This window comes from Podarcis gaigeae, assembly GCF_964106915.1.
Source record: "Podarcis gaigeae genome assembly, chromosome: 12".
NCBI classification, from domain to species: Eukaryota; Metazoa; Chordata; class Lepidosauria; order Squamata; family Lacertidae; genus Podarcis; species Podarcis gaigeae.
In genome coordinates, this window is record NC_139688.1 from 57,332,092 (window position 1) to 57,355,298 (window position 23,207).

The 23,207-nt window shown below is 42.9% G+C and overlaps 2 protein-coding genes and 1 long non-coding RNA gene across 5 annotated transcripts in view; 2 read left to right on the top strand and 1 right to left on the bottom strand.

The window, feature by feature from the left end:
• Positions 1-11,233, bottom strand: YAE1 (YAE1 maturation factor of ABCE1). 2 transcript variants are annotated; one of them, XM_083706420.1, is made up of 4 exons: positions 10,634-11,233; positions 2,942-3,145; positions 1,901-2,022; positions 1-594 (listed from the first exon to the last, which is right to left on the bottom strand). In XM_083706420.1, exons 2-4 carry the CDS (start codon positions 3,056-3,058, stop codon positions 156-158), a joined length of 678 nt encoding a protein of 225 aa, XP_083562546.1. In that variant the 5' UTR covers positions 3,059-3,145; positions 10,634-11,233; the 3' UTR covers positions 1-155. The 2 variants fall into 2 exon arrangements, with proteins under 2 accessions (XP_083562546.1, XP_083562547.1); XM_083706421.1 differs by having other exon boundaries at positions 10,630-10,738.
• LOC310828719 lies at positions 3,083-4,092 on the top strand. Its single transcript, XR_014557088.1, has 2 exons — positions 3,083-3,211; positions 3,255-4,092. It is a non-coding gene; the product is annotated as an uncharacterized lncRNA (long non-coding RNA).
• Positions 10,360-23,207, top strand: part of RALA (RAS like proto-oncogene A) — a 21,026-nt gene continuing 8,178 nt past the window's right edge. The window contains exons 1-3 of one of the 2 annotated variants that reach the window (XM_083706425.1): positions 10,360-10,501; positions 20,223-20,371; positions 21,784-21,992. In XM_083706425.1, coding sequence (XP_083562551.1) covers positions 20,258-20,371; positions 21,784-21,992 — 323 coding nt within the window. In that variant the 5' untranslated portion in view covers positions 10,360-10,501; positions 20,223-20,257. Of the gene's footprint in view, positions 10,502-11,177; positions 11,311-20,222; positions 20,372-21,783; positions 21,993-23,207 lie in introns of those variants that run through there. The other variant, XM_083706424.1, reaches the window with a different exon arrangement.

The following is a 23,207-nucleotide window of genomic DNA, read 5'->3' on the forward strand; positions in this document are numbered from 1 at the left end:
TTCATGTAGTACCACAGGATTTTATCTACTATATAAAGGGCACATTAAGCAATATTTGAAAGCAAAATCTCTGCATTTCAGCCAGTTTTGAGGTAGTTGTATATCTGGGGGGAAACGATACTTTAAAAAAACTTTTTAAAATTCCACACAATGAATTAACTTTGCAATAGTCGAATGTGTTCAATTGTGTCTGGTGGCAAACCTAGCTGATCTACTAAATTGATAGTTTTTTCTTTTAGCCAAGTAAACACTGGCTTTTTGGAATCAGTGCCACCTTTTCTCCTCCTGCAACATTCTTCTTGGAAGGATCCAGTCCTGCTATCATTTCTGCAACACTGTCCACTAAACTCAATGCCATTTTCAGAGATTCTTCCACCTGTAGTGCCATCATGCTGTTTCTCAGGTAAGAGGGCATGACCAAGGTCCATGTCCTCAATAGTATCCATCAAGTCTTCAACATGGGGCTGCAGGTGGGTAGAGTTAAGACTTCTAAACACAGATTCTTCATATTTTCCCAGTTCATTCAGCAGGTCAGTTACCTCGCTCAGCACTCCAGAACTGCATCCATTGTGCTGACACCAGAACGAAAGAGCACTATAAAAACAATGAAAGTTAAAAATGGATCTGAGACCAAATGTAAATAAGAAGACAGCTTTTAAAAAAACATTATCCCCCTCCCAGATTTATTCTCATTTATAAAGGGCAACTGAGCAGAACATTAACCTAGAATAGTTTTGTATTCCAATTGCAGTGCCATATAAGAAATCTAGAAATCACCATGGCACCAATCAAATAACCTTTTTCTAGGACGATGTATCATTTCCTACTTTCTATCTAGCAAATGCCTGAGATACTCATTATAATGGAATCAAGTTCCTACAGCCCATAATAGTTGAGGGGGGAAATCCAGAGACAGGAGACAGTCTTTGCTCAGAAATGGCAGGCATGGAGTACAGTGGTACCTCTAGTTCGTTCCGGAGGTCCATTCTTAACCTGAAACTGTTCTTAACTAGAGGCGTGCTTTCGCTAATGGGGCCTCTTGCTGCTGCTGCACCATTGGCACACAATTTCCATTCTCATCCTGGGGCAAAGTTCTCAACTCGGGGCAACTCTTCCAGGTTAGCGGAGTTTGTAACCTGAAGCATTTGTAACCTGGGGCATTTGTAACTTGAGGTACCATTGTAGTTTGAAAATTTCCTCCTTCCACAGTGCATCTATAAGGCACCTTCAGTGGAGGTCTACATGGAAGAGGCTGCCTCCAGGTTTCATAGCAGCACGGAAGGACAAGTTGGCTGTAGCTTTCAAATGCTACAAACCAAACGGACTACTGTTGCCATCTTTTTCTGTTCTCCAGTAGCTCAAGTTCAACAGAGAGTGACATTGTATCAGGACAAGTGGCTATATTAAGGGGTGGGGAGCCTTTTTGGCTTCACAGGAGAGATCCTTATCTGTCCTGTCAATCACCGAACATCACAATGGCATCAGGTGATCTGGTGACAAGTCCCATTGTCAGAACTTCAAAGTAACCTGCAGGAAGCAAGGTGCTGGTAAGATGGAAGGGGATTTTGTTAGAATGAATTTCAATGCAAAACCCTTCTTGATCGTGAAGAGGTTTACATTAAATCCTACCGAATTAAGTATTAAACAGCAGGTGTTAGTATTAAACAGCAGTATTAAACAGCAGGTGTTAAATCCTGCTGTGTTGGCTGTGCACCCCAGTTCCCTGCAGGATATGACAATAAAGAATGGATAAAAAGTTAAGTGTTCATAATTTAAATGGGCACTATATTAGCAGACGATATTAATAGATATATTTCTCTGGTGGAGGTCTGCTATCAGTTTAACAACTTGTACAATTAATTTCCATTCCTTTTTTTTAAAATGCTGCTTTACTACATACCTTATGGTTCCTTTGAGTTGGCCACATGAGATCATCTTCCTTGCTGCTTCTTTATACCCCTGATTAAAACCCTGTTGAACTGTCAGCAGTTTTCCAGCTTCTGCTCCCTCCCTATAGCCTTCCTTTGAGCAAAGAGATCAAAATCACATTAACAACTAGGATGTAAAAAGAAACAGTACAGTACTCATCAGTATCTGCCTGGCTTATTCAAATAAGCCATCATGAAATGAGGTCCATCTGCAGTTATAAAAATGTTTGCTCTAGAGGTGTGGCTTACACATAATATGTGTACCAATCATGTAGCTTTAAAAAGTCAACCTCATCATGAAAAAAGTGCTTCTGGAGCAGACAGAGGATATTCGGCACAATAACAAAAGTGTGAGATCTTTTTCAGCCCTTCCAGTTGCATGGACTGAACAAATAAAAAAAAAGAAAGAGGAAAATTGAATCTTTGATTATATAGCATGACACAAGACAGTGCATTATTAACAGTTAAGCTATCCTTGTGGATTGCCGTTAGTTTCATCTGAAAATGACTTTCTCTGCTTAATTCCAGAACTATGTTTCTCCCAAACAGAATACTATAGCTGACCCTTAATCCTCTGATCAGCAACTCTGCAGTGAAGGTCAGTGAGCAAAGGCTCTCCCTTTCCCCCAATATGGATTATCTTCTCCCTGCAACGAACACATCCTCCCTACACCTTATTTGCCTCTGCGCTGACTGAGGTGTGTCGGAGTATATGTGGACCTGCTAAACCTTCTAAAGGCTAGTTACAGATAGGTAGCCGTGTTGGTCTGCCATAGTCAAAACAAAAAAAATTCCTTCCAGTAGCACCTTAAAGACCAACTAAGTCAGTTCTTGGTATGAGCTTTCGTGTGCATGCACACGAAAGCTCATACCAAGAACTGACTTAGTTGGTCTTTAAGGTGCTACTGGAAGGAATTTTTTTTTCTTCTAAAGGCTAATCCAGCTTGGAATCTCAATAGCTATTTTTTTATGTCAATGATGTGGTCAATCCCCAACCCAAACCATATAATTACTTTGACTCGTTTCTCCATGGTGCTCTTCCATTCTTTCTGAGCTATGTCCATTTCATTTGCATCTTCATCAAACACATCTTCGCTGTGCTGGCTGACTGCAGCTTGCACCCAGGACATCTTGTCTGTGCTAATAACCGTGAGGGGTTATGGGCAGAAGCAGCTGAAGTCTAGCAGGGTGGGAAGCTTGAGCAATCAGACTGAAACCTGCAGGGAAATGACACCTACTGAAACAAATGTTTGCATATAAAATACATCTGATAATGTGTGTATGTTGAGAAGTTCAGCACTTGCACTAAATAATGAAGGGAAAAAGACTCTGAATCCCCACACCCAACTTTTGCTGGTGAATAGGGACCATGATCAGGAGCTTCCTGCAGCCAACCAGAAACCAAACTTTGGAAGTCGAATGTTTCAGAAGTCAAACAGACTTCTGGAACGGATTCTGTTCGACTTCCGAGGTACGGCTGTATACTTTTATTAACTCCTCTCTTCAAGGAGCAGAGAAAAAGGCAATGGAACTTAAAACCTTCACACTCCTTGCAGGGTCACAACAGACTTTGTGTTGATCAAAACCATGGCTTACGAGGCAGCTTGTTTGTGAGCTGCACTATTGGCACGATGAGGGAGGGGAGAAGAAAGTGTCTTCTCAAGAAATGGCCACCAGCAGCCCAACCTTGTCACTTCTGAGGTAGCAGATACTTCCAACTGCTGTGTCTTCATACCCCAAGGGAAGCTTTGTAATACATTAAAGACTAACAGAATTTATTATGGCCGATGCTTTTGCAGAATACAGTCAATCTTATCAGATGCATAGAAGTCTTAGCTGACATATGGGAAGAGAGGAAATGAGTAGGAAACAAGAGGTCCAAAAGTTCATGGATTTCATGCTCCCCCCCCCCCATATATCCAGGTGTAACAGCTAAGAAGAACACTTCATTGCGCTGTTGCAGTGGGCTCCATCTGGGAAATTTATAGCAGAGTAAATCTGTCAGCATTTAATGTACCAAAAGGTGTTCTTGTTTTTTAAAGGGTTTTCCAAGGGTTTCCAGAGGTTTAGAGGGTGTTTGCTGGCTTTTCCAAATCTATGCAATTTCACATAACCCCTGAGTAAATGGGTAGTTTCCTGTACTACATGTTAACAAAACTTTTTTTTTAAAGGATTGACAGACTAGTGCAGAACAAATAAAGGTTCTTCAATATTCTCTCACTCTCTCTATAATTATAATTTTATTATTTATACCCCTCCCATCTGGCTGGGTTTCCCCAGCCACTCTGGGCAGCTTATATAAAATAAGTGTACAGTGGAGATATAGAGAAAGTCAGTATGGAAGTTAATTTGCAGGTGTAGCAAAAGTCAGTGTGAATGTTAATTATCCACTGCATGATTCATTTTGTTGTTCCCAGTAGGTTTTGGTTTTTTTTGCCAGTAGTTAACCTGACTTCCTCTTGGAGCAACTGTCCAATTTACTGTTACAGGTGAAAGGGACTCTTTTCTGTTTAGCTAAGTGTAGCAGAGTGGAAAAATAGTATTTTCTTCAGTATGCTCCAGTTGCTCCAGTTTATTAAGACATTTCCCCACCACCAGCAGGAATTTCAGGAGCAATTTCCTGGCAATTTAAGAAGAGCCTACCCAAAAGATTAGTGTTTCCTAGCAACAAGTTAGGAGCATCTGGATTGATATCGATTTTTTGTTTACTATTACATCATTTTGATGTTTTTATTCTCAAAACCCTGTGCTGGGATATTTAAAGGACAGAACACAATGATTATCAGCAGCTAAAAAAATCTATAGCTTTATAGCACTTACTGTCCTTGAACTGCAGTCCGGTCTTATGTGTGTTTACTAAAAGCTTGCTTATTTGAAAGACTGACTAAACATGTTGGGTCAGTCTTTAGTCGGTCTTCCAGGTAAGCAAGCAAGCTAATGTGACAATCACAGAGGACAAACCTGGGTCAAGGTTAGTTACTGTCTGAGACAAGGCAAGGATATTCCTGTGCAAATTAAGAATATGCTCAAGAATACCTTTCAATTCACCAGAGTATTTCAGGCATACATTTGGTTTGGGGGGAGCTGATCATCTAAAAGCAGTAGAAGAACCTGGATTTGTACATACTGTGGGTGTGCTACCCATTGGGGAACCACAGGTAACTTCTGTTCAACAATTAAATACATGTTCAACTTCTTGTTTCTAGGAATAATACAATATTAAGTTCTCTTTCCAAGTTATTTGGGGAAACTTTTGTAGCTTAAACTTTGTACATGGCATTATTCATGGTGACTATACAATTATAAAACTCCTTTCTTAGGGAAACCTATTGAACTCAGTCTTTCTGGTCTTTCAAAAGGACTATTAAAATGTTAGGAAACTACCCTTTTTCCAAGTCAAACCCATTGGTCCATCTAGCTCAATATTGTCAATTATTTCAGCAGCTCTCCGGGGCAACAGACAAGCCCCCCCCCCCCCACCAATCAGTCCTGGATATGCTGGGGATTCAACTGAGAGCTTCTGCATGCCAAACTTATTTTACCACTGAGCTATGTTCTTACCCTACCACACTTTTGAAAGAAAGCAGCACTACTGCTATGGTTGTGGATAGATTTGCATTTCCCTCCCCACCAGAAGCTAGAGTTACCATAAAGCATGTGCTGTAGTAAAAAAAAAAAAAAACACTGGACAGTTATCTGACACAATCCTAATTCATATTTTGCTTCTGCCATCTGCCTTGGTGGAATTAATGTCAGAATGGGGTGCTCCTAAGCAGCGCCATTCTTCTTCTAGCAAGGAGCACGGGAACCTTCTACTTCCTGCTACCAAGAAGCTATAACAATGGTAAGGAGTGTCCGTACAACAGGCTTGTAAAAAAAAAAAGACTTACAACACCCCCACAACTTTGCAGGATTTGAAGCCATTCCTTATTTGCAAGCCACGCAGCCTAAAATCTGAAGCTCCAGAAACCTTGCCTCTAGAAAAAGCTCTCCTTTATATAACCCACAATGTCTATGCAAGGTGTACATAATTTAAAACTAATCTCAACTCTGGTTATTCTGGTGGTTCAAGTGAATGAAGAAACAGTTCACAGAGAAACCTTTGTTTTCCAGGAGTTGCCCTCACTTTTTCCATTTCCCTCATCAATATAGAGTGACAGCTTTTGAGGGCAGCATAACAACTCTCGTCAGAACACAAAATGTATAAATTATGCACCTGTCATTTTCTGTGGGTGGAGAGGCATTTCCACTGAATGGTGTGGCTAAACTGCAGTCAATTCCTAGCATTATGATTCACTCTTTATTTTATAAGATTAGTGTTCAAATGTGTGTGTATATAAAATGCAACACTGTTCCAGTAATACTAAGACTCCAGATCTGTTTTGGGGGAAGAGAAGCCTGTAGCAGGCAGAACTGTACCTTCATCTTTACCAGTGCAATGTGTCTGGTTCCATAGTGCAACAGTTTGCTGTGTGAGAAATGACTCTGTACCTGTGGAAGGAGCTAGTCTCAATCCTGTCCTTGACTTGTAAGTGTCATGATCCTAAAAGCTAGACATTTTCATCATCCTGTACTTTAGTTGTTGGGCTCTTGATTGTTGTTTCCTGTTCCCACTTGGAGTTTTTATTTGCTTGGTCTGTCATGTGAAGAGTGGCTGTTTGCTTCATGGTTGTAGTGTTGTTGACACCTGTACATATGACTCAAACTAGCATGAGCTTTTTGAAGAACCAAAGGAAAGCACACTCTCTTACTCATCACAGCCTTAGGCAGCCACCTCTTCTGCCTCCCAGGAAGATCACAGCAAGGTGCCAGAGCAGATGCAGGGAACTTGCTTCCGTACCCTCTATACATAAAATAACCCACTGCTCCAACTGCCATTACCTGGGATCATAGAGATGAAATGAGGCAATCTATGGGCTCTGCCAGCAGCTAGGTGGCCAAGAATCACTGGATGCCTGTACTTGTTTGTTTCCTCTCAAGAAGAAAATCTTAGCAATGTTGTCTCCATCAGTCAGCAAAGGAGCAGCTTCTGAAATGCTAGTTTTCCTCTTACTTCCCCAATCCTTTTTCTTTTTGTGTATAGTGTTTGTTAGACCGTGGTGAAGGTGATGGACTACATGGAACTGGCGGAAATGACTGGCAGAATCCGAGACCAGGGAGAAGAGTCGGTGGAGGAAGATTGGAAGAAATTTAAAGACTATTTACAGAAACATTGTAAAATTAATGAATGTTAGAATGATGTTGGAATGAATTTATGTGATTTTAGCAGAAATGTTACAAAGATTTAGGAAAAAACAGACTGTTAATTGGTGAAAGGAGGGAAAGTAAAGTTATATTAATGTCAAGATAAATTACAGGACAAAAATTTGAAAAGAGGGAAAGGATTTGCTGAAATGGATAATTGACCTAGAATACAAAAAAGGGAGGTGTAAGGAGGTCAGGGAAATAAGCTAATGAAAGATAAGTAATGGGAAGATTTGTTGTATTTTTTCTTGTTTTTTCTTTTTGCTTAATGGATTTTAATTCTCTGCTCTTTCTTTTTTCTTTTTCTTTTTTCTTTTTTGTATTTTATCTTTTTTTTTTGTTTAAAATGATGTTCTTTGCTTTTTCTTTTTGTAACTCTTAAAATTTCAATAAATATCTTATAAAAAAAAATAGACCATGGGTAGGCAAACTAAGGCCCGGGGGCCAGATCCAGCCCAATCGCCTTCTAAATCCAGCCCACGGACAGTCCGGGAATCAGCATGTTTTCACATGAGTAGAATGTGTCCTTTTATTTAAAATGCATCTCTGGGTTATTTGTGGGGCATAGGAATTTGTTCATTTCCCCCCTCCAAAAAAATATAGTCCGGTCCCCCACAAGGTCTGAGGGACAGTGGACTGGCCCCTGCTGAAAAAGTTTGCTGACCCCTGTGTTAGACTCTGAACCTTCATGTAGGTACTGTATTCTATAAGTGTTAAATAATAAAAATAAATACATGCATCATGTGCACGATGGGAAAATGGTGATCTGTGGGTGGTAAGTGGAGATTGACCCTTTTGAGCATTGTTTAGAATTATACCTAACTTGGCCTCTCCTCCTTTATCCACCTCTGAGATGTGTTATCTTCCATGGTGCAACTGCACTACTGCAGGCATGTCAATCAATCAATCAATTTCCTTTATTCGACCGATAGTCAGAAATAAAACACAGAAATAAAACACAATACAGAATTATGAACTAAAACATCATAGGGGTACATGAATAAGGTAGGGCCACAGCACTAAACCTCTCACAGATAACCCACATCAAGGCATTCAATTGTACGTTTCCGACGCTTGAGTGCCAGGAAAAGGAATTTAGCCACTGACAAAGTTGTTTTCCTAGAAGACTTATTTAGCAGATATGCTGTCTGCTTTCCTCTTTGTCGGGGACTAAGCTGGGGTAAGTATGGGGTTATAAGATACTGTCTTAAATCGTTGTAGAAGGGACAGCTCATTAAAATGTGCTCTGTGGATTCTACCTCACCCAACGCACAATGGCATAATCTCTGGTCATATGGGACTCCTCCATATCTTCCCTTCAGAACCGCCGAGTCAAGAACATTCAGCCTAGCCGCGGTAAATAGTCTGCGGTATTCCATGTAGTGGATATCCGCCAGGTAGCGAGCTGGAGCAGCTAGGTACATCTGCTCCCCCAGAAACAGCCCAGGTTTCACACGGGCTATGTCCTCCTGTCTCGCAATATCCCTTAATCTTTGGGCGATCACCGCCTTTGCGTGGCTATACGTCATGGACTCTATATAAAGGGAGGACAACCCGCACTTCTGCACTTCCTCCACTATCTCCCCTTCCCATGGAGATTTAAAGTTATCCCTCAGAATCAAGGGGGCCAAACCCACCGGTCTGAAGCAAAGCTTAAGCCAAAGCCATAATTTCGCTTTCAGGGCCACATACCTAAAGGCTTGGCAACCGGTTTCCAATCTCATGATCGCACCTGCCACGGAGGGGGGGATCCTGAGTATGGCCCTGAGGAATTGGGTTTGGATAGATTCCAATTTTTCAAAGTCCCTACGTGAGCCCAAGGCAATGCCCACCAGTAGAAGAGGGAGGACTTTCATTTTAAAGAGTCGCAAGGCAACTTTGACAGTTTGTGCAGGCATGTCAACAACATCCCTTTCACCAGTAAATGTGGCAGACCTTCACTGGTAGGTATATCATCTAAAATGCAGTATACTGCTAACACAGGATGGAAAGTGTAAGTCGTCAGACTGTTGCTCCTACAAATAGTATCAGCATCAGAGTCAAGAAAAGGAAGAATAAAAACACTGCCTATAGAAGACCACTTGACAATAGTGTAGATAATTGACACATGCACTTTCATGTCTATAGACACTACCTTAGCCACAAGATTAGTCTCTTTCCATTCCAGAGACGCCTGCTTCAAGGGGTCCAGTTAATGCCTTCTCTTTTAAGCCTGGATACCCCAGCAGTCTTTGACCCAGTGGTGGCCGGGGATGCTCTTTCTCTGGGCCACCTTCTCATGATCTGTGGCCTTCCCCACCATGGCTCTCCTTGCCCTCCCTGTATTGCTGGCACTGGAAGAAGGGAGCCAGCTGCAGCCCCAACATGGAGCCCTCTTGCTTGCTTTCCCTCAGAGTCAGTCCCCCAACACTGACCCCTGAGACATGTCTGGCCTCTCACCCATCAAGACCCTACCCCACATTTATTGGCACCAGGCACTGAACAGAATTGTTTGCGGCTAGCATTTCTCATGCCCGAGGCTTGAAGACCACAGAGTGGCAGAGACAGAGAGAGAGGGGGATGCTACTCTGCATGGGAACCAAAGCCAGCGCTGGATGCACTAGCAGGTCAATATGGGAACTTATACTGGAGCCTACTGCTCAGTACAGTATTGCCCAGCCTTCCCATCACCTTGAGTCATAGAATCATAGAATCATAGAGTTGGAAGAGACCACAAGGGCCATCGAGTCCAACCCCCTGCCAAGCAGGAAACACCATCAGAGCACTCCTGACATATGGTTGTCAAGCCTCTGCTTAAAGACTTCCAAAGAAGGAGACTCCACCACACTCCTGGGCAGCAAATTCCACTGTCGAACAGCTCTTACTGTCAGGAAGTTCTTCCTAATGTTTAGGTGGAATCTTCTTTCTTGTAGTTTGGGTCCATTGCTCCGTGTCCGCTTCTCTGGAGCAGCAGAAAACAACCTTTCTCCCTCCTCTATGTGACATCCTTTTATGTATTTGAACATGGCTATCATATCACCCCTTAACCTCCTCAATGCAACCAAACGATTAGGAGATCAGGTGTTGCCGGACTACAACTCCCATCATCCCTAGCCAGCACTGCAAGTGCCCAAGGGATGATGGGAAATGTAGTTCAAGAACACCTGGGCGCCCCGTGGCAGGAGAGACGCTCCCCGCTTGAAGCCTTGGAGAGCTGCTGCTGCTGCCCACGGTTGAGAAAAGCTGCTCTACACTGACCGGCAGCAGCAGCTGCTCTTCATGGCCTCAGGCGGGGAGTGTCTCTCCTGCCACGGGGGGAGCGAAGCGGGGGTCTTCTGCACGCAAGGCAGGTGCTTTGCCGCTGGACGGCGGCCTTTAGCCTAGCCGGGGAGGGGGACCCAGTTCTCCCACCCCCACCCCACGCCTTCCCGAGGCGGGGGAGTCGTTTAATGGCGGACTGGCGGTCGGAAAGGGATACCTGCCTTCCCAGTCAGTGGCTCAACCGGCCGCCGCCCGGAGGATCGCGGTTCCCGAGGCGAGCGGGGCAGCCGTCTTTCCGCCGGCCCGGTCGGAAGGCCTCCCTGGGGGCGGGGGCTGCGGGGATCGAGGCCGAGGCCGCCTCCTCCTCTCGCTCCACCCCGACGCCTCGTTCATTAAAACCCGGACGATCCTCCTCCTCCCCCGGCGGCGAAGAGCGGCGGCTGCGGGCGGAGCCTTCGCCTGAGGCGGGAAGGCGGCTTGGCGCGCGGGGCCCCCCTTACCTCTCTCTCTCTCCCTCCCTCAGGAAGGGCCTACGGAGCCCAGCGGCGCCTGAGGAGAAGCCGACACCCGCCCCGCCACAGAGAACGGCGGCTGCGTCTCCCGCCCCCGAAAGCGGCCCGGAAGGCGCTCGAGGAGGCGGCGGCGGCGGCGGCGTTGGGTTGTTTTAGGCCCCGCCTCGCCCCCTTCCTCCGCCTCGGCTGCGTCGGGAGGAGGAGCGGGAGGAGCTGGCTTCGACCAGGGCGCGCCCGCCAGCCAGCCAGAGACTGAGGTGCCGCCCGCCGCCTCACCGCCCGCCGCCGGCCCGGGAGCTGCAGGCAGGCAGGCAGGCGCAGGCCGCGTCGAGCTGCGTCCCCGTCCTCCTCTTCCCCGCGCGCCGCTCCTGGCCCTTCCTCAGCAGGTGAGACGGGCCCGGCCTGCCCGCCCTCCCTCCCTTCCCGGTCGCGCCTCGAGTTGGCCCCGGCGGCGGCGGGGTGGGACCCGGGCGAGGCTGCAGGCGGGGTGGGCGGCCTAGTGGTCGAGGGCGGGCAGGCGGCTGTCCTTCTCTTCGCCTCGGAAGGCCGAAGGGGTTTTCTCTGCCCGGTTCCCGCCTGCCCGCCCTTGCGCCTCCGCGGGGGCTCCCTGTCTCTGCGGGGTGGTTGCTGGGGGGCTGCTGGGCTCGCCTTCAGCAAAGGGGCTGCTGTCTTTGGGGGGTCGCCTTTCGGCCATTATCTCTCCGCAGTGCTGAACTGGCTGGGGCGGAGGGTCTTCCTGGGCTCCGGTCTGCCGTTTGGGGCCGGGGGCTCTCCCAAGAACAAAGAGAGCGGACTCTGCTGGATGGGGCTTGGGGCCCCGCCGAGGTCAGGCTCCTGGTTCCCGCAGTTGCCAGCCAGGTGCTTCCCGGAGGTCGACCTGCGTGTGAAAGTGTACACGCAACACACACACACACACGCACCTCTTGCTGTCTGTCATGTGTACCAGGTAGTGCTTGGTGCACTAGCTCTGAATGCACAACTTCCGTTAACCTGCGGTGGTTGAAGAACTGTTGCTGGATCCCTCCATCCCCCACGAATTAGCGTAATCTCTTTTACAAAGCCATCTAAGCCACTTGACTGCTTAATGTTCTGAGGCTAAATTCCTTCAATATGAAGTCAGGTTCCGGGTCCCTTCTTGAGACCAAAGGCATAATTTGTCCAGAGCATGGGGGGGGGGGAGTTGCTCCCCTTCCACCCATTGCCCCCCTTCTATGCTGCATTGTTGTTGACAAGATCCAGGCTACTGCTGTACTGCTTGCTGAAATACTTGGGTATTGAGGACAGGATTATAAGCAGGAGCTTAGATGGCCTCCCTCCTCTGTGAATAAATGTTCCACTCCTGAGTCTGTAGGGAAGCGGAGCTTCTTGAAGAGTGCTGGGTGTGTCATTAGGCTTAGTTAGGCTGCTGCACTCAAGCCAAAGTCATCATGAGAAAGGCATTTTCAAATGCAAGCATTTTCAAAGTTTACAGGGATACTTAAGGATTTCATATACTTACTGTACTTGCTGACCTTAGACATGTAATTTGGAAATCTGTTCATTTATACAAAGTGAGCCATCCTAAGCGCAGGAAAGCTACTCTGTAGATTCTGGAATTTGTACTGTTATGTATGCGAATTTATCATAAGAAGTTATGGGTGAATATCCTACATACATTAATACAGTTGAATTGCCTTGAATGCAGCTTTACTGCTCTTTCCCATTGCTGAAAGGACCTTGGGATACAAGACTTGCTGAGCATAAATTAGCTGTATGTAAGACATTCTGAGTACAGAGCTTAGGAGAGTGCTTAATTACTGATGTAATTTCAGTGTGACTCCATTGTTTGCGTTCATCCTTTACTATTTTTTTTTTTTTGTTATACTTGAGAAGCTGAGATATCATTTAGTTTGAATACTAAGATTTCTAAGTGTCTACATTCCCCCTCCCTTAACTGGGTCAAAGGAAAAAAAATGATTCCTTCTATATCTAAATTCTCATATGCTTTGAAAACATTTGCATAACTCCATTTCAAGCTAGTGAATTTTGTCTGTAGCTAAGTATGTTTGCAAATTCTAAATTACATATGCCTTGTAGAGTCTGTTGGATTAGTAAAACACTTCTAGCAGCAGATGCTTGGGTAGTGAAAACAGCAACCACAACCAGCACCAGACCACTGGTACTTGCTTTCAAAACGCTCAAGAACTTTTAACAGTAAAGTGTGCCCAGTTTTAGAAACTCATATATATAAGCTAATCGCCAAATGCCACCTTAAACCTAGGTTACGGTTGCCACAACAGAATGTCTAGGTACCTTTTTTATGAGTTTACAACTCATTAAAATATAAAAGAAAACAAAGTCAGGCTTCAAGAGAAATATTTCAGATCCTTCTCCAACTGACATTTTGCTTTCCCCATAATTATTTACCCCTTTATTTTATATAGCTGCCCCATAGCAGAAGTACTCTAGGAAGCCAGCGTGGTATAATGGTTTAGAATGCTAGACTAGGACCTGGGAGATCAATGTTCAAATCCCCCCTCAGTCATGAAGCTTGCTGGGTGACCTTGGGCCAATCACAGCCTCTTAACCTACCTCACAGGATTGTTGTAGGGATTAACTGGGGGAGGGGGTGAACTATGGAATCCTTTGAGGAAAAGGGGGAGGATATAAATACAATAAATAAGTTCTTCTGCTTCCCTGCTTAAGAAAGCTTGGGGGGCAGCCAGGTGGAGATGTCAGTCATCAAGCTTGGCATCCAGAGATCTCCACGTGGTCACAATTGGACCCATGCTAGTAGCAAAATGCGCCTTGCTAATTTCTAACACTGAATGCCCCTACTTAAACGTGTAGCTATGGGCATATTTGGACTGTGTTGCTATTTTTGGATTGAAGTCAGTCACGTACCAGAAAATTCAGGTTGCACAGTTAGTTGATTTGATGCTCTTCTGAAACAAACCTGCCCCCTCTGCTTCCCTCCCCAAAAAACTGTGGGATAACAACATTTGATTCAATGTTGAATAAACGCCTTGCAAACCAATTGGAATTAATGCTCAGTAAATAGCCAGCTTTGCCCAACCTCTCTGCAAACTCTGTTGTAAACAAATCAGGTTGAATGCTTAATAAACAGGGTGTCTGAAAGCAACCTAGCTCTCCATTACCCAGTTTCTAAAATTTAACAGTATTGTGTTATATTGAAGTCTTACAAGTTTGCACTGCACAAGTTTGTAGAATGATATACCAAGTCTCACTTTCAGCACTGCCTGGTATTGACAGCCATGAGAATAACATGCTTTTAAATTATAACTTTAGCAACCCAGCAGAAATTCTTGTTCAGCCCATGATGAAATCCTTAATATCTTTTCTGCTCTCCATTACCACTTTAGAACAAATCTTACAACTTGAACTTTAAAAAAAAACCCAAAAGCTTGTGCTCCCCAAGACCTCATCGAATCAGAATTGTTGAGTTGGGAGCCACCTGTCTCCAGTATATGCAACATCAGCTTATTCCAATGTCCTCATCCTTTCGCCATTTTTGTCCCCTGGGATCAGAGTTCTCAATAAGAGAGTTCAAATTAACTAGCCTTGGCTACCTTGTCAGCCCCACACTATGAAAGGGGTAAAAAGAGAGAGAGAGAGAGAGAGAGAGAGAGAGAGTGTAAGAGTACATCCCTGCATATGCTCAAACCTGGAGATGGACAATGAAGGTGCCTGGATGTCCCTCCGTCTTTGATAGGTGCTCAGAGAACCCTTTGGACAAAGACACAGAACAGACCTTTTCCCTCGCTCCAAAGTGTGTGTGTGGAGGCTTGTTTTTCTGTTCTATGCTCCAAACTTAGACCTAGAAAGAGGAGCAGTTTCTTTGACATTGTGGTTGATATGAGATGTAGTTTGTGATTGTGGGCCTTGTGGGAAGGGTGCATGTATGTCTTGGTGCTGACAAATTTGCAAGTAAGGCAGGCCGAAACTTGTTGAGTCCTGCATTTGGTAACAGTGAGAAAGAAAGGGCCCTACCAATGAGTTTCAAGAGAGCTGAATGCCAGGGAGAGGGGACTCTTAAGACCAACCAGGAGTTCCCTTTGTGTGGAGGAGCTATACATTAGTGATGGGTGGAAAGTAAATTTGGATCTACTAGTAGATCTTTGGGTGGTGGGTAAGGATTTAAGCAGATTGGACAGGCCCACTCCTGCACTACACAGCTATGTCAGTATGTTCATAGGCTGGGCCTCTCCTCATGGTTGCTGAATTCTTTGGGAGCAGTGCAGTTGACTTGTTGCCCCCTCACACATGCTTTTGACGCAAAGGGGGTTTGCCTGCATCCCCCTAATGTGAAAGGCGTCACTGACAACTCTGGGAGGGATAGGCAATCATGGCATATGCAAACTTATAAGTTTGCATATAAGTATACGTCTTATAAGTGTCTTCAGTGGGAAAAGAAGTGTAAACGTTACGTCTTGTTGGAGAAATATTAGGAAAGATTTTTAAAATGTATTTTTGCTTCCCTGGGATCTTGTTTTGGGGGACCTGGAACATGTTTTACTGATTGCTGTAGTTCAGCTATGTGAAGTGTTCCAGAGCTGATGAGAACAGGCAACATTGAACAAGTCTCGCTAAAGGCAGGGCAGATCTACAGAGGCAGCCCACCTGCTGTCTTAAGTCTTTAGATTATGAATTGTTAAATGCCCCACTTGCCCTCAAAACTACTTGTATAGAAGGCAATTGTAGGGAGAGGAAAAGCTGAGAATGCTTTGGCCCAAGGCCACACTCTGACTTCATAGTTAAGCTGTGATTTGAAGTAGTCAAGGCTCTATCAGCAAGACTATGTTCATGAGTTGCTTTTGTACCACATCTCCAACTTCCATTATAAATGCATACATTCCTAAAATGGAAACCACAAAGAGATTCTCTTTCTGTCTTTGGCCTGCATTTAATTAATCAGGAAAATGCAAGGTGGAATAAGACATTGAGAGTTTCTGCCTAACATTTACTGTGTTGATAATTGATCAAATTATTTTGCCATAAAATACATTTGCTACCAGGGGGGAAAAAGGCAAGCGTCAGTTACATTGTCAACTTACTGCACTGGCTATAATGAATCTTAGACAGACTTGCCAGGAGTATTACATTTCTTTGTTTGAAATGGAAGTAACTTAGTCAAACAAAGAAAATAGTCCTTTTACAGTTATTTTAAATGCACAAAAAACAGGATTTTCATGCCCTTTATTGACTTTTAAAATGTTTTTTCTCAATTTCATTTTCAGTATATAGTATATCTGTACTGGGCCTTGGATTTGTATGTAGCAAATCTTTTCATTAAATTTATCTCTAAGCTAAAAATATTTCTATTAAGAGTTGTTAGTCTGTACCTGCTAGCAACAACATGGGGAAGTTGTTCTAATCTTCTTAACACTTACATTTGTGTATTCTAAACTTGGATTTCTTGTGAGGATGTGCATAATCCTGTGCTTTACATATTAAGTTTTATCCAAAACACTTTGTGCTTTTGTACAGATTAGTGTCACTACCTCCTTTCTTCCTATGAAGCTATTAGGGAGAACTTTCTGGTTCGTAATCAAACTGGTAAATAGCCCCCTCTCAATCTGAAGTAATGTGGGTGACTATGAGACAGAATGTCTTCTTGTTTGCTCCTTGGCTATAGGATACTCTCCATTAAGAGGCTCACCTGGTGCCTATTCTAATTGGGGGGGGGAGTGTCAGGCAAAAACTTTGTATTCTCTCAGGTCATTTAGCACCATTTTCTGTTACCAACATTTGTCAAATTTCCTTCCACTGCAATAATATTTCCATCTGGGTATGCTAATGGCTGTTGCAGTGAACACAGTGTGAAGGGAAGATGTCCAATAGACCGGCACCAGGGAGTTGCAGTGTATTGGGATGAGTCACTGAGCAGTTGTGAATAAATACATCCCATTCATGCATCACTTGTTGATTTCAGTAAATACCAATGTATCTAGGCTGCGGAATAAAATGTGAAACTGCCATTGTAATACATTGAAGGGTAGGATATAAATACCCATGGTAACTCTTAAACCAAAGGTAGTGGGCCTTTGGCCCTCCAGATGTTGCTGGACTCCCCCCCCCCCCATTAAGTGTTTTGATAACTTACCGGTAGTTTATTAAATCACTAACATGCTCAGACTGCTCAAATGATGGAAGAACAGTCATACTGTATTCCTGAATGGTGAGGACATTTTCAGAGTAGATTGCATCATCCCTGCCAAAAATGATGGGATTTGCTATTTTGATGGCTTGCTTTGGGGATATTAGCAGGTGTGGTGGGGATGATGCCATTAGTAGGTATATGATAAATTGTCCCACTGTCTTGTGGTAATGATTCATAGTGGTAAAGAGACTGAGGTAATGCGTCTAGAAGGCCCCAATAGAAATCTCACTCTCCTTGGAGGTGGTGTTTGTCCAGTTAGTTCGGATGGACTACATCTCCCTGCTGGGTACCTTGGAAGTCGAATGGAATCCGTTCCGGAAGTACTTTCGACTTCCAAAGCATTCAAAAACCAAAGTGCGGCTTCTGATTGGCTGCAGGAAACTCCTGAAGCCAATCTGACACTGTGGAAGCCCTGTCGGACATTCAGCTTCCAAAAATAGTTCGTAAACCGGAACAGTCACTTCCGGGTTTGCGGCGTTCTGGAGCCAAAACGTTCAAGAACTAGACTGTTCGACTTCTAAGGTACGACTGTACATGCTTCCATGTTGTGTGAAATGTCCCGGATTTAGGTTTCCATGTCCAGACACTGGATCAAACCAATACATGGTCTGCTGTAACAGCACTAAGCTGTTGAGATTCACATACATTTAAGCAGACTGTTACTGAAAACAGCACTTTTACAGACTTTGGCTGTAGATGTCTTACTTGCATTTTATCTTACACTCCTGCATTGTGGCTTCTGTTTATGGTCTTTCTCATGGGTAGGCAAACTAAGGCCAGGGGGCCGGATCCGACCCAGTCACCTTCTAAATCCAGCCCACGGACGGTCCGGGAATCAGCATGTTTTTACATGAGTAGAATGTGTGTTTTTTATTTAAAATGCATCTCTGGGTTATTTGTGGGAAATAGGAATTTGTTCTCCCCCCACCCCAAAAAAATATATATAGTCTGGCCGCCCACAAAGTCTGAGGGACAGTGGACCAGCCCCCTGCTGAAAAAGTTTGCTGACCCCTGTTCTTTCTGGTTACTTCTTATGGCCTTTAGATTTACCTTTACTGTATATAGATGGTACTGTTAAGAAGTTAGTAGATGCAGTAGACCAGCCGGGGCATGCAAAAGTGCAGTCAAGCACTATGGCAGATACTTCTAGTGATGGCATTCTCTTTCTACCTCCAAACTGGTCATGTTACATAACTCATAACAGTGATCTCTTTGCAGAGGGTGTTTTATTTTGTCTAGTTCTTCACAATATGAAGGGAGGTCCACAGGACTCTGTTTCCACTGCAGCCATGATTAACAAAGATGAATACTTACGAATATGCATTTAAAAAAGCAGAACCCTAAATTATATGTCTGGGTAGGCTTGCTTTAAAAAAAAAAAAAACCTTTTAGCAAGCATCTCAAATAATATATCAATGGTACCTGCCTAGTATTAAATATATGGCACCTGTAAAATACAAGTTCCACAGATCCCAACTGTACTTTTGTATTGTAGTCCTCCTTCCTTGTAGCGGTAGGCAGCTTTTAGTTGCATAAGATCTTTAAGAGTCCAGTACTTGGCTGCCTCAGTTCTGAAAATATAATTGGTACAGTATGCGCTTTTACTGTTTCCAAGCAAACTGTCACAAAACCCTGTCGTCACTAATTTGACAACCTTATATGTAAATGCATATCCTATGAGCTTTGCATTCTATATAATGAGCTGGAAAGCAAATGTAAGCAGCCAAGTGTATAAAAAAAGTATCGTCTATGATACCCAACTTTTCTCTTGTAATAAGCTGTGGACTAACAGAGATGCTGAATGTTAAATTCTTCTGTGCCTAGAGTGGTATAGTACATACAGCATTTTAAAGAAAAAAATAAGTTTTTCCTGCAAATGCCATTTATCCATGCTTACATTAAGCTGTGATCCTGTGCTTGTTTCCCTGGGTATAAGCTCTCTTGAACACAGTAGCACTTCCTATGCAAGTTTGCTGAGAAGCATCAGTCTGCATAACAGTTAAGTGTATGTAAGTCGAACTTTCTGAATAGTCCTTGTATCTCAATGTATATACAGTGGTACCTCGGGTTCCAAACACTTCGGGTTACAACCTATGCTAACCCGGAAGTAGTGCCTCGGATTGAAAATTTTGCCCCAGGATGAGAACTGAAATCATGCACCGGTGGCAGCGGGAGGCCCCATTAGCGAAAGCGCGCCTCAGGTTAAGAATGGTTTCAGGTTAAGAACAGACCTCCGGAACAAATTAAGTCCGTAACCCGAGGTACCACTGTATTCATGAATTGGCTAGCTACTCCCTTATTGGAATTAACACCACTCAACTTGGAATCTGTATTAGAAGTGGAAATCTGTCATCAGATCTCTCAACACTTCCATTTTTAAAAAAGGAAAGAAAAAGCATCTGCTAGACTCCCAGAATAAACTAGCATGGCAGAGGGGAATGTTTGTAACTGCCTTTCCCATTCCCAGCTACTATTTGCTCTAGAGGGAAAAACATTAAGGTACCATACATATGTGGTGTGTGTATGTGTGTGTACGCAGAAAGAGCAAACAAGTGTGGTGTAGCAATTGAAGTGTTGGACTAAGACCTGGAAGATCAGGGTTCAAATCCCCACTTGGCCATGGAGCTCACTGAATGACTTTGGGCCAGCCTCTGGCAAATGTCTGAGGCTTACAATTACATTTGCCTTACTTAGATTTTTTCCCCAGATACTTCAAACCATGACGGCTAATTTCAGAGTTCACCCCCCTTTAAAAAAATAGGCGTGTTAGAGGACTTTGAACTAGTTTTATATGTGAATATGTCCACAAAGCAGAAACAACTGGAAGAGTTGTAACTCAGTGGTAGATCACATGTTTTTCATACAAAAGGTTGCAGGTTCAATCCCAAGCATGTTAATTTTTTTTATATCTAAAAGCTGAAAGCCGTCCTTATATCCTTATTCAGAGAATAATTCTCTTTGCTTTATTCTGTTATGCTGAGCAGGTTGTGTTTGTATTACTGTAATTGTTTTTGAAGTTGGGCTAAGCCATGGGAGCATGCTTCTACTTATTTTGTAGCTATTGTACATTTTAGTTACTGAACCTCCTTATGAATGTTTAAAAATCCTTATTAATTCAAAAAACATTTCTTCACCCAGGTTCCTTCTTTGTGTGAAATATCTGAAATCCAAAAATGGCAGCAAATAAGCCCAAAAGTCAAAATTCTTTGGCTCTGCACAAAGTCATCATGGTAGGCAGTGGAGGTGTAGGAAAATCTGCATTAACGCTGCAGTTCATGTATGATGAGGTAAGAGTGTGACAATCATTTTTTTAAAGAAGTGTGTTCTCAGGCTGTATATGAACAGGGAGTCTAAACACTACATTTTAGTTCGTTTGGCAACTGCTTCGGCAAACCTGAGCAGACTAGTTCTTTCAGCTGGAAAGATTTTTGTATGGTTTATGGCAGGGGTGTGGAACCTTTCTAACACAATTGTTATCTCCCCCACCCCTTGCAGGCCAGGTTTGACACAATGTCAGGCGACTCTTTTTTGCCCACTGTTTTCTGCAGTGCTTTGAATTGGACTGCTGAAAAATCAGCTGATTGTCGGCTTGAGCACTTCTTGCAAGTCAGAGATGCAGAGTTAGATTAATAAAAGGTTGTATAATTTTGCCCTAGCTGCTGCTGTATTTGTTTAAAGAGTCCAAGAGACTTTCGATCAGCAATAGTTTTTCAGTATGCTTTTATTTACAGCAGTTTAATTTTCAACTTTTAATTAAAATGCTATATTTATACAGTATTTGTACCTATACTAACAAATAACTAAAAATACAGTAGTCATATTGTATTAAAAATTAATACAGCCAAGGTAACAGTATTGTTTAGCTTGATTACATAGAAAGCAATATTGATTGTAGATACTGATTTTTCTACATTAATTCTTATTCAAACAAACCATCCACTGTTATGAATTCATAATATTTTGGATTATTTAATTTCAACAAAGCTTCCAAAATAACTCTTTTGCCATTCTATAGGTTCATGCTGCTGGCTGCATATAATTCTCCACAGTTTAATTGATGACTATTTAGGATTGCCCAATTAACAAATATTTGTCAGAATTAAACTGGTCTTTCGTTTGAAGTTCCATTCTTTTTTCTCATTCCAACACTCCTCATGTTAACTTTATAGCAAATTGAACCTCTGATAGAACTTCATGTTATCTGCCTAAATATTACTGGATATTGCTGGTGTAGCATAATGGCTGTGTTTGCCTTAAGAGTTAGAAAGTTCCCTGATTACATCTTGCCTCTGCCATGAATTCACCAAGTGGCCTTGGACAAGACACTCTCACAATCTCTGGTCTCTCCCCCACCCCCAGGGCGGTTCTGAGAATTACCACTAGATGATGCATGTGAAACACTGAACATTTTAAAGTGCTATATAAATGTTACCAGTATTTTTTTGCTTAATTGGTTGCCATCAATTTGATTTTAATTAATTTTATAATGAATGTTTTTAGAATGTTGGATTATTTTGATTGTTGTTAGCTGCCCTGAGCCCAGCTTCAGCTGGGGAGGGCGTGATATAAATAAAATTTATATTTATTATTATTATTATTATTATTATTATTATTATTATTATTTGGTCAAGGAATGTTTCTTTGGAATCCCTGGTGGAAGTTACCAAAATAAGACTGACTCTGTTTCATTTCTTGCCAGTTTGTGGAAGACTATGAGCCTACCAAAGCAGACAGCTACAGAAAAAAAGTAGTCCTAGATGGGGAAGAAGTCCAGATAGATATATTGGATACAGCAGGGCAGGAGGATTATGCTGCAATTCGAGACAACTACTTCCGAAGTGGAGAGGGTTTCCTCTGTGTATTCTCTATTACAGAGCTTGAATCTTTTGCTGCTACAGCCGACTTCAGGTAATTGGATGTGTATGAGAGAAACTGCTTTGTTTTAGTGAATTCAGCATCTTATTTTTACTGTGCTAAATTGTAGCTTTGTTCCATGCTTTTCTGGCCTATAATATCGCTGCAGAATATATGTGCATGGTTAACATCAGCCTATACTCCAGGCCTCTCCATCAATAATATTGGAGAGTTTTAAGGAATAAACACCTAAGAAGCAAGGCCCTTGATGGGGATAAGAAACCACTATTATCATGGCCACAGGGATGGGATGCAGCTAAATAGGAATAGAGGGAAAGAGGCCCTGAATTAAGGATACAGATAAAGCAGACAGCAGAGGCAACAGTCCAAAGAAAAAGAACAACTTGTTGCAAGGTAAAAGTTGGTACTTTATGGCTACATTCCATGCATATTTCCACAATCGACATTGTGCTAGTTCACATAAAGCCCCCAGAATCAGCAGACATAGTTCTTACATAGCTTTAGCAGCTTAATATTGCATTTTTGTTCATCGTAACTGCTGGGTGGCTGCTGTCTGCTGAGTAATGCAGTTCTTATAACACAGATGCATTTTCAAGGTCAAACATGAGAAACAAAGGAGTTGGAGGTTACAGTTGGCTCAGTCATTCTAGCCAATTACTCAATAACTCTTACACAAATGTACTTTGTTTGTTCGAAAACAATTAAATCACCAACATAAAGTATCTGCCTCGCAATGGGAATCAGGAGCTGCAAACTGTTTGATTGATGTTTATAATACAAATATTGCATCATGGTGTAAGAGCTTCATTAAAAGAAGGCATGGCACACCTGGTATCTGAATAAAGGTCATATATAACCTATTTTTAATGACACAAAACACTATTGGGTTATTTACTATGTTGGAAATTCTTGGTTCCTGTTGTGTCCAGCATTAGCTGTTGACATGGCTGGGGATCTTTTTAAAGTTCTGAGCCATGAAAGATACAAGTATGTAGTGACTGCTGTATCACTTTTGCTATGCCATAGAATCAGGGGTAGAACACACTTGAATCATCTTGTGGTTGTTTAACGTATTTAAAAGATTTATAGTGTGTCTTTTATTGATGCTGGTGTAAAGAGTGGGGTACCACAAAATAAATTACATGATTGAATTTATGTCTGAACAACAGTAAAACAAGCTGAGCCACAATAAATGAAAAATTAAGGCAGGTGAAAACAGTAGAGGCTGCAACAACCACATGCTTAAAC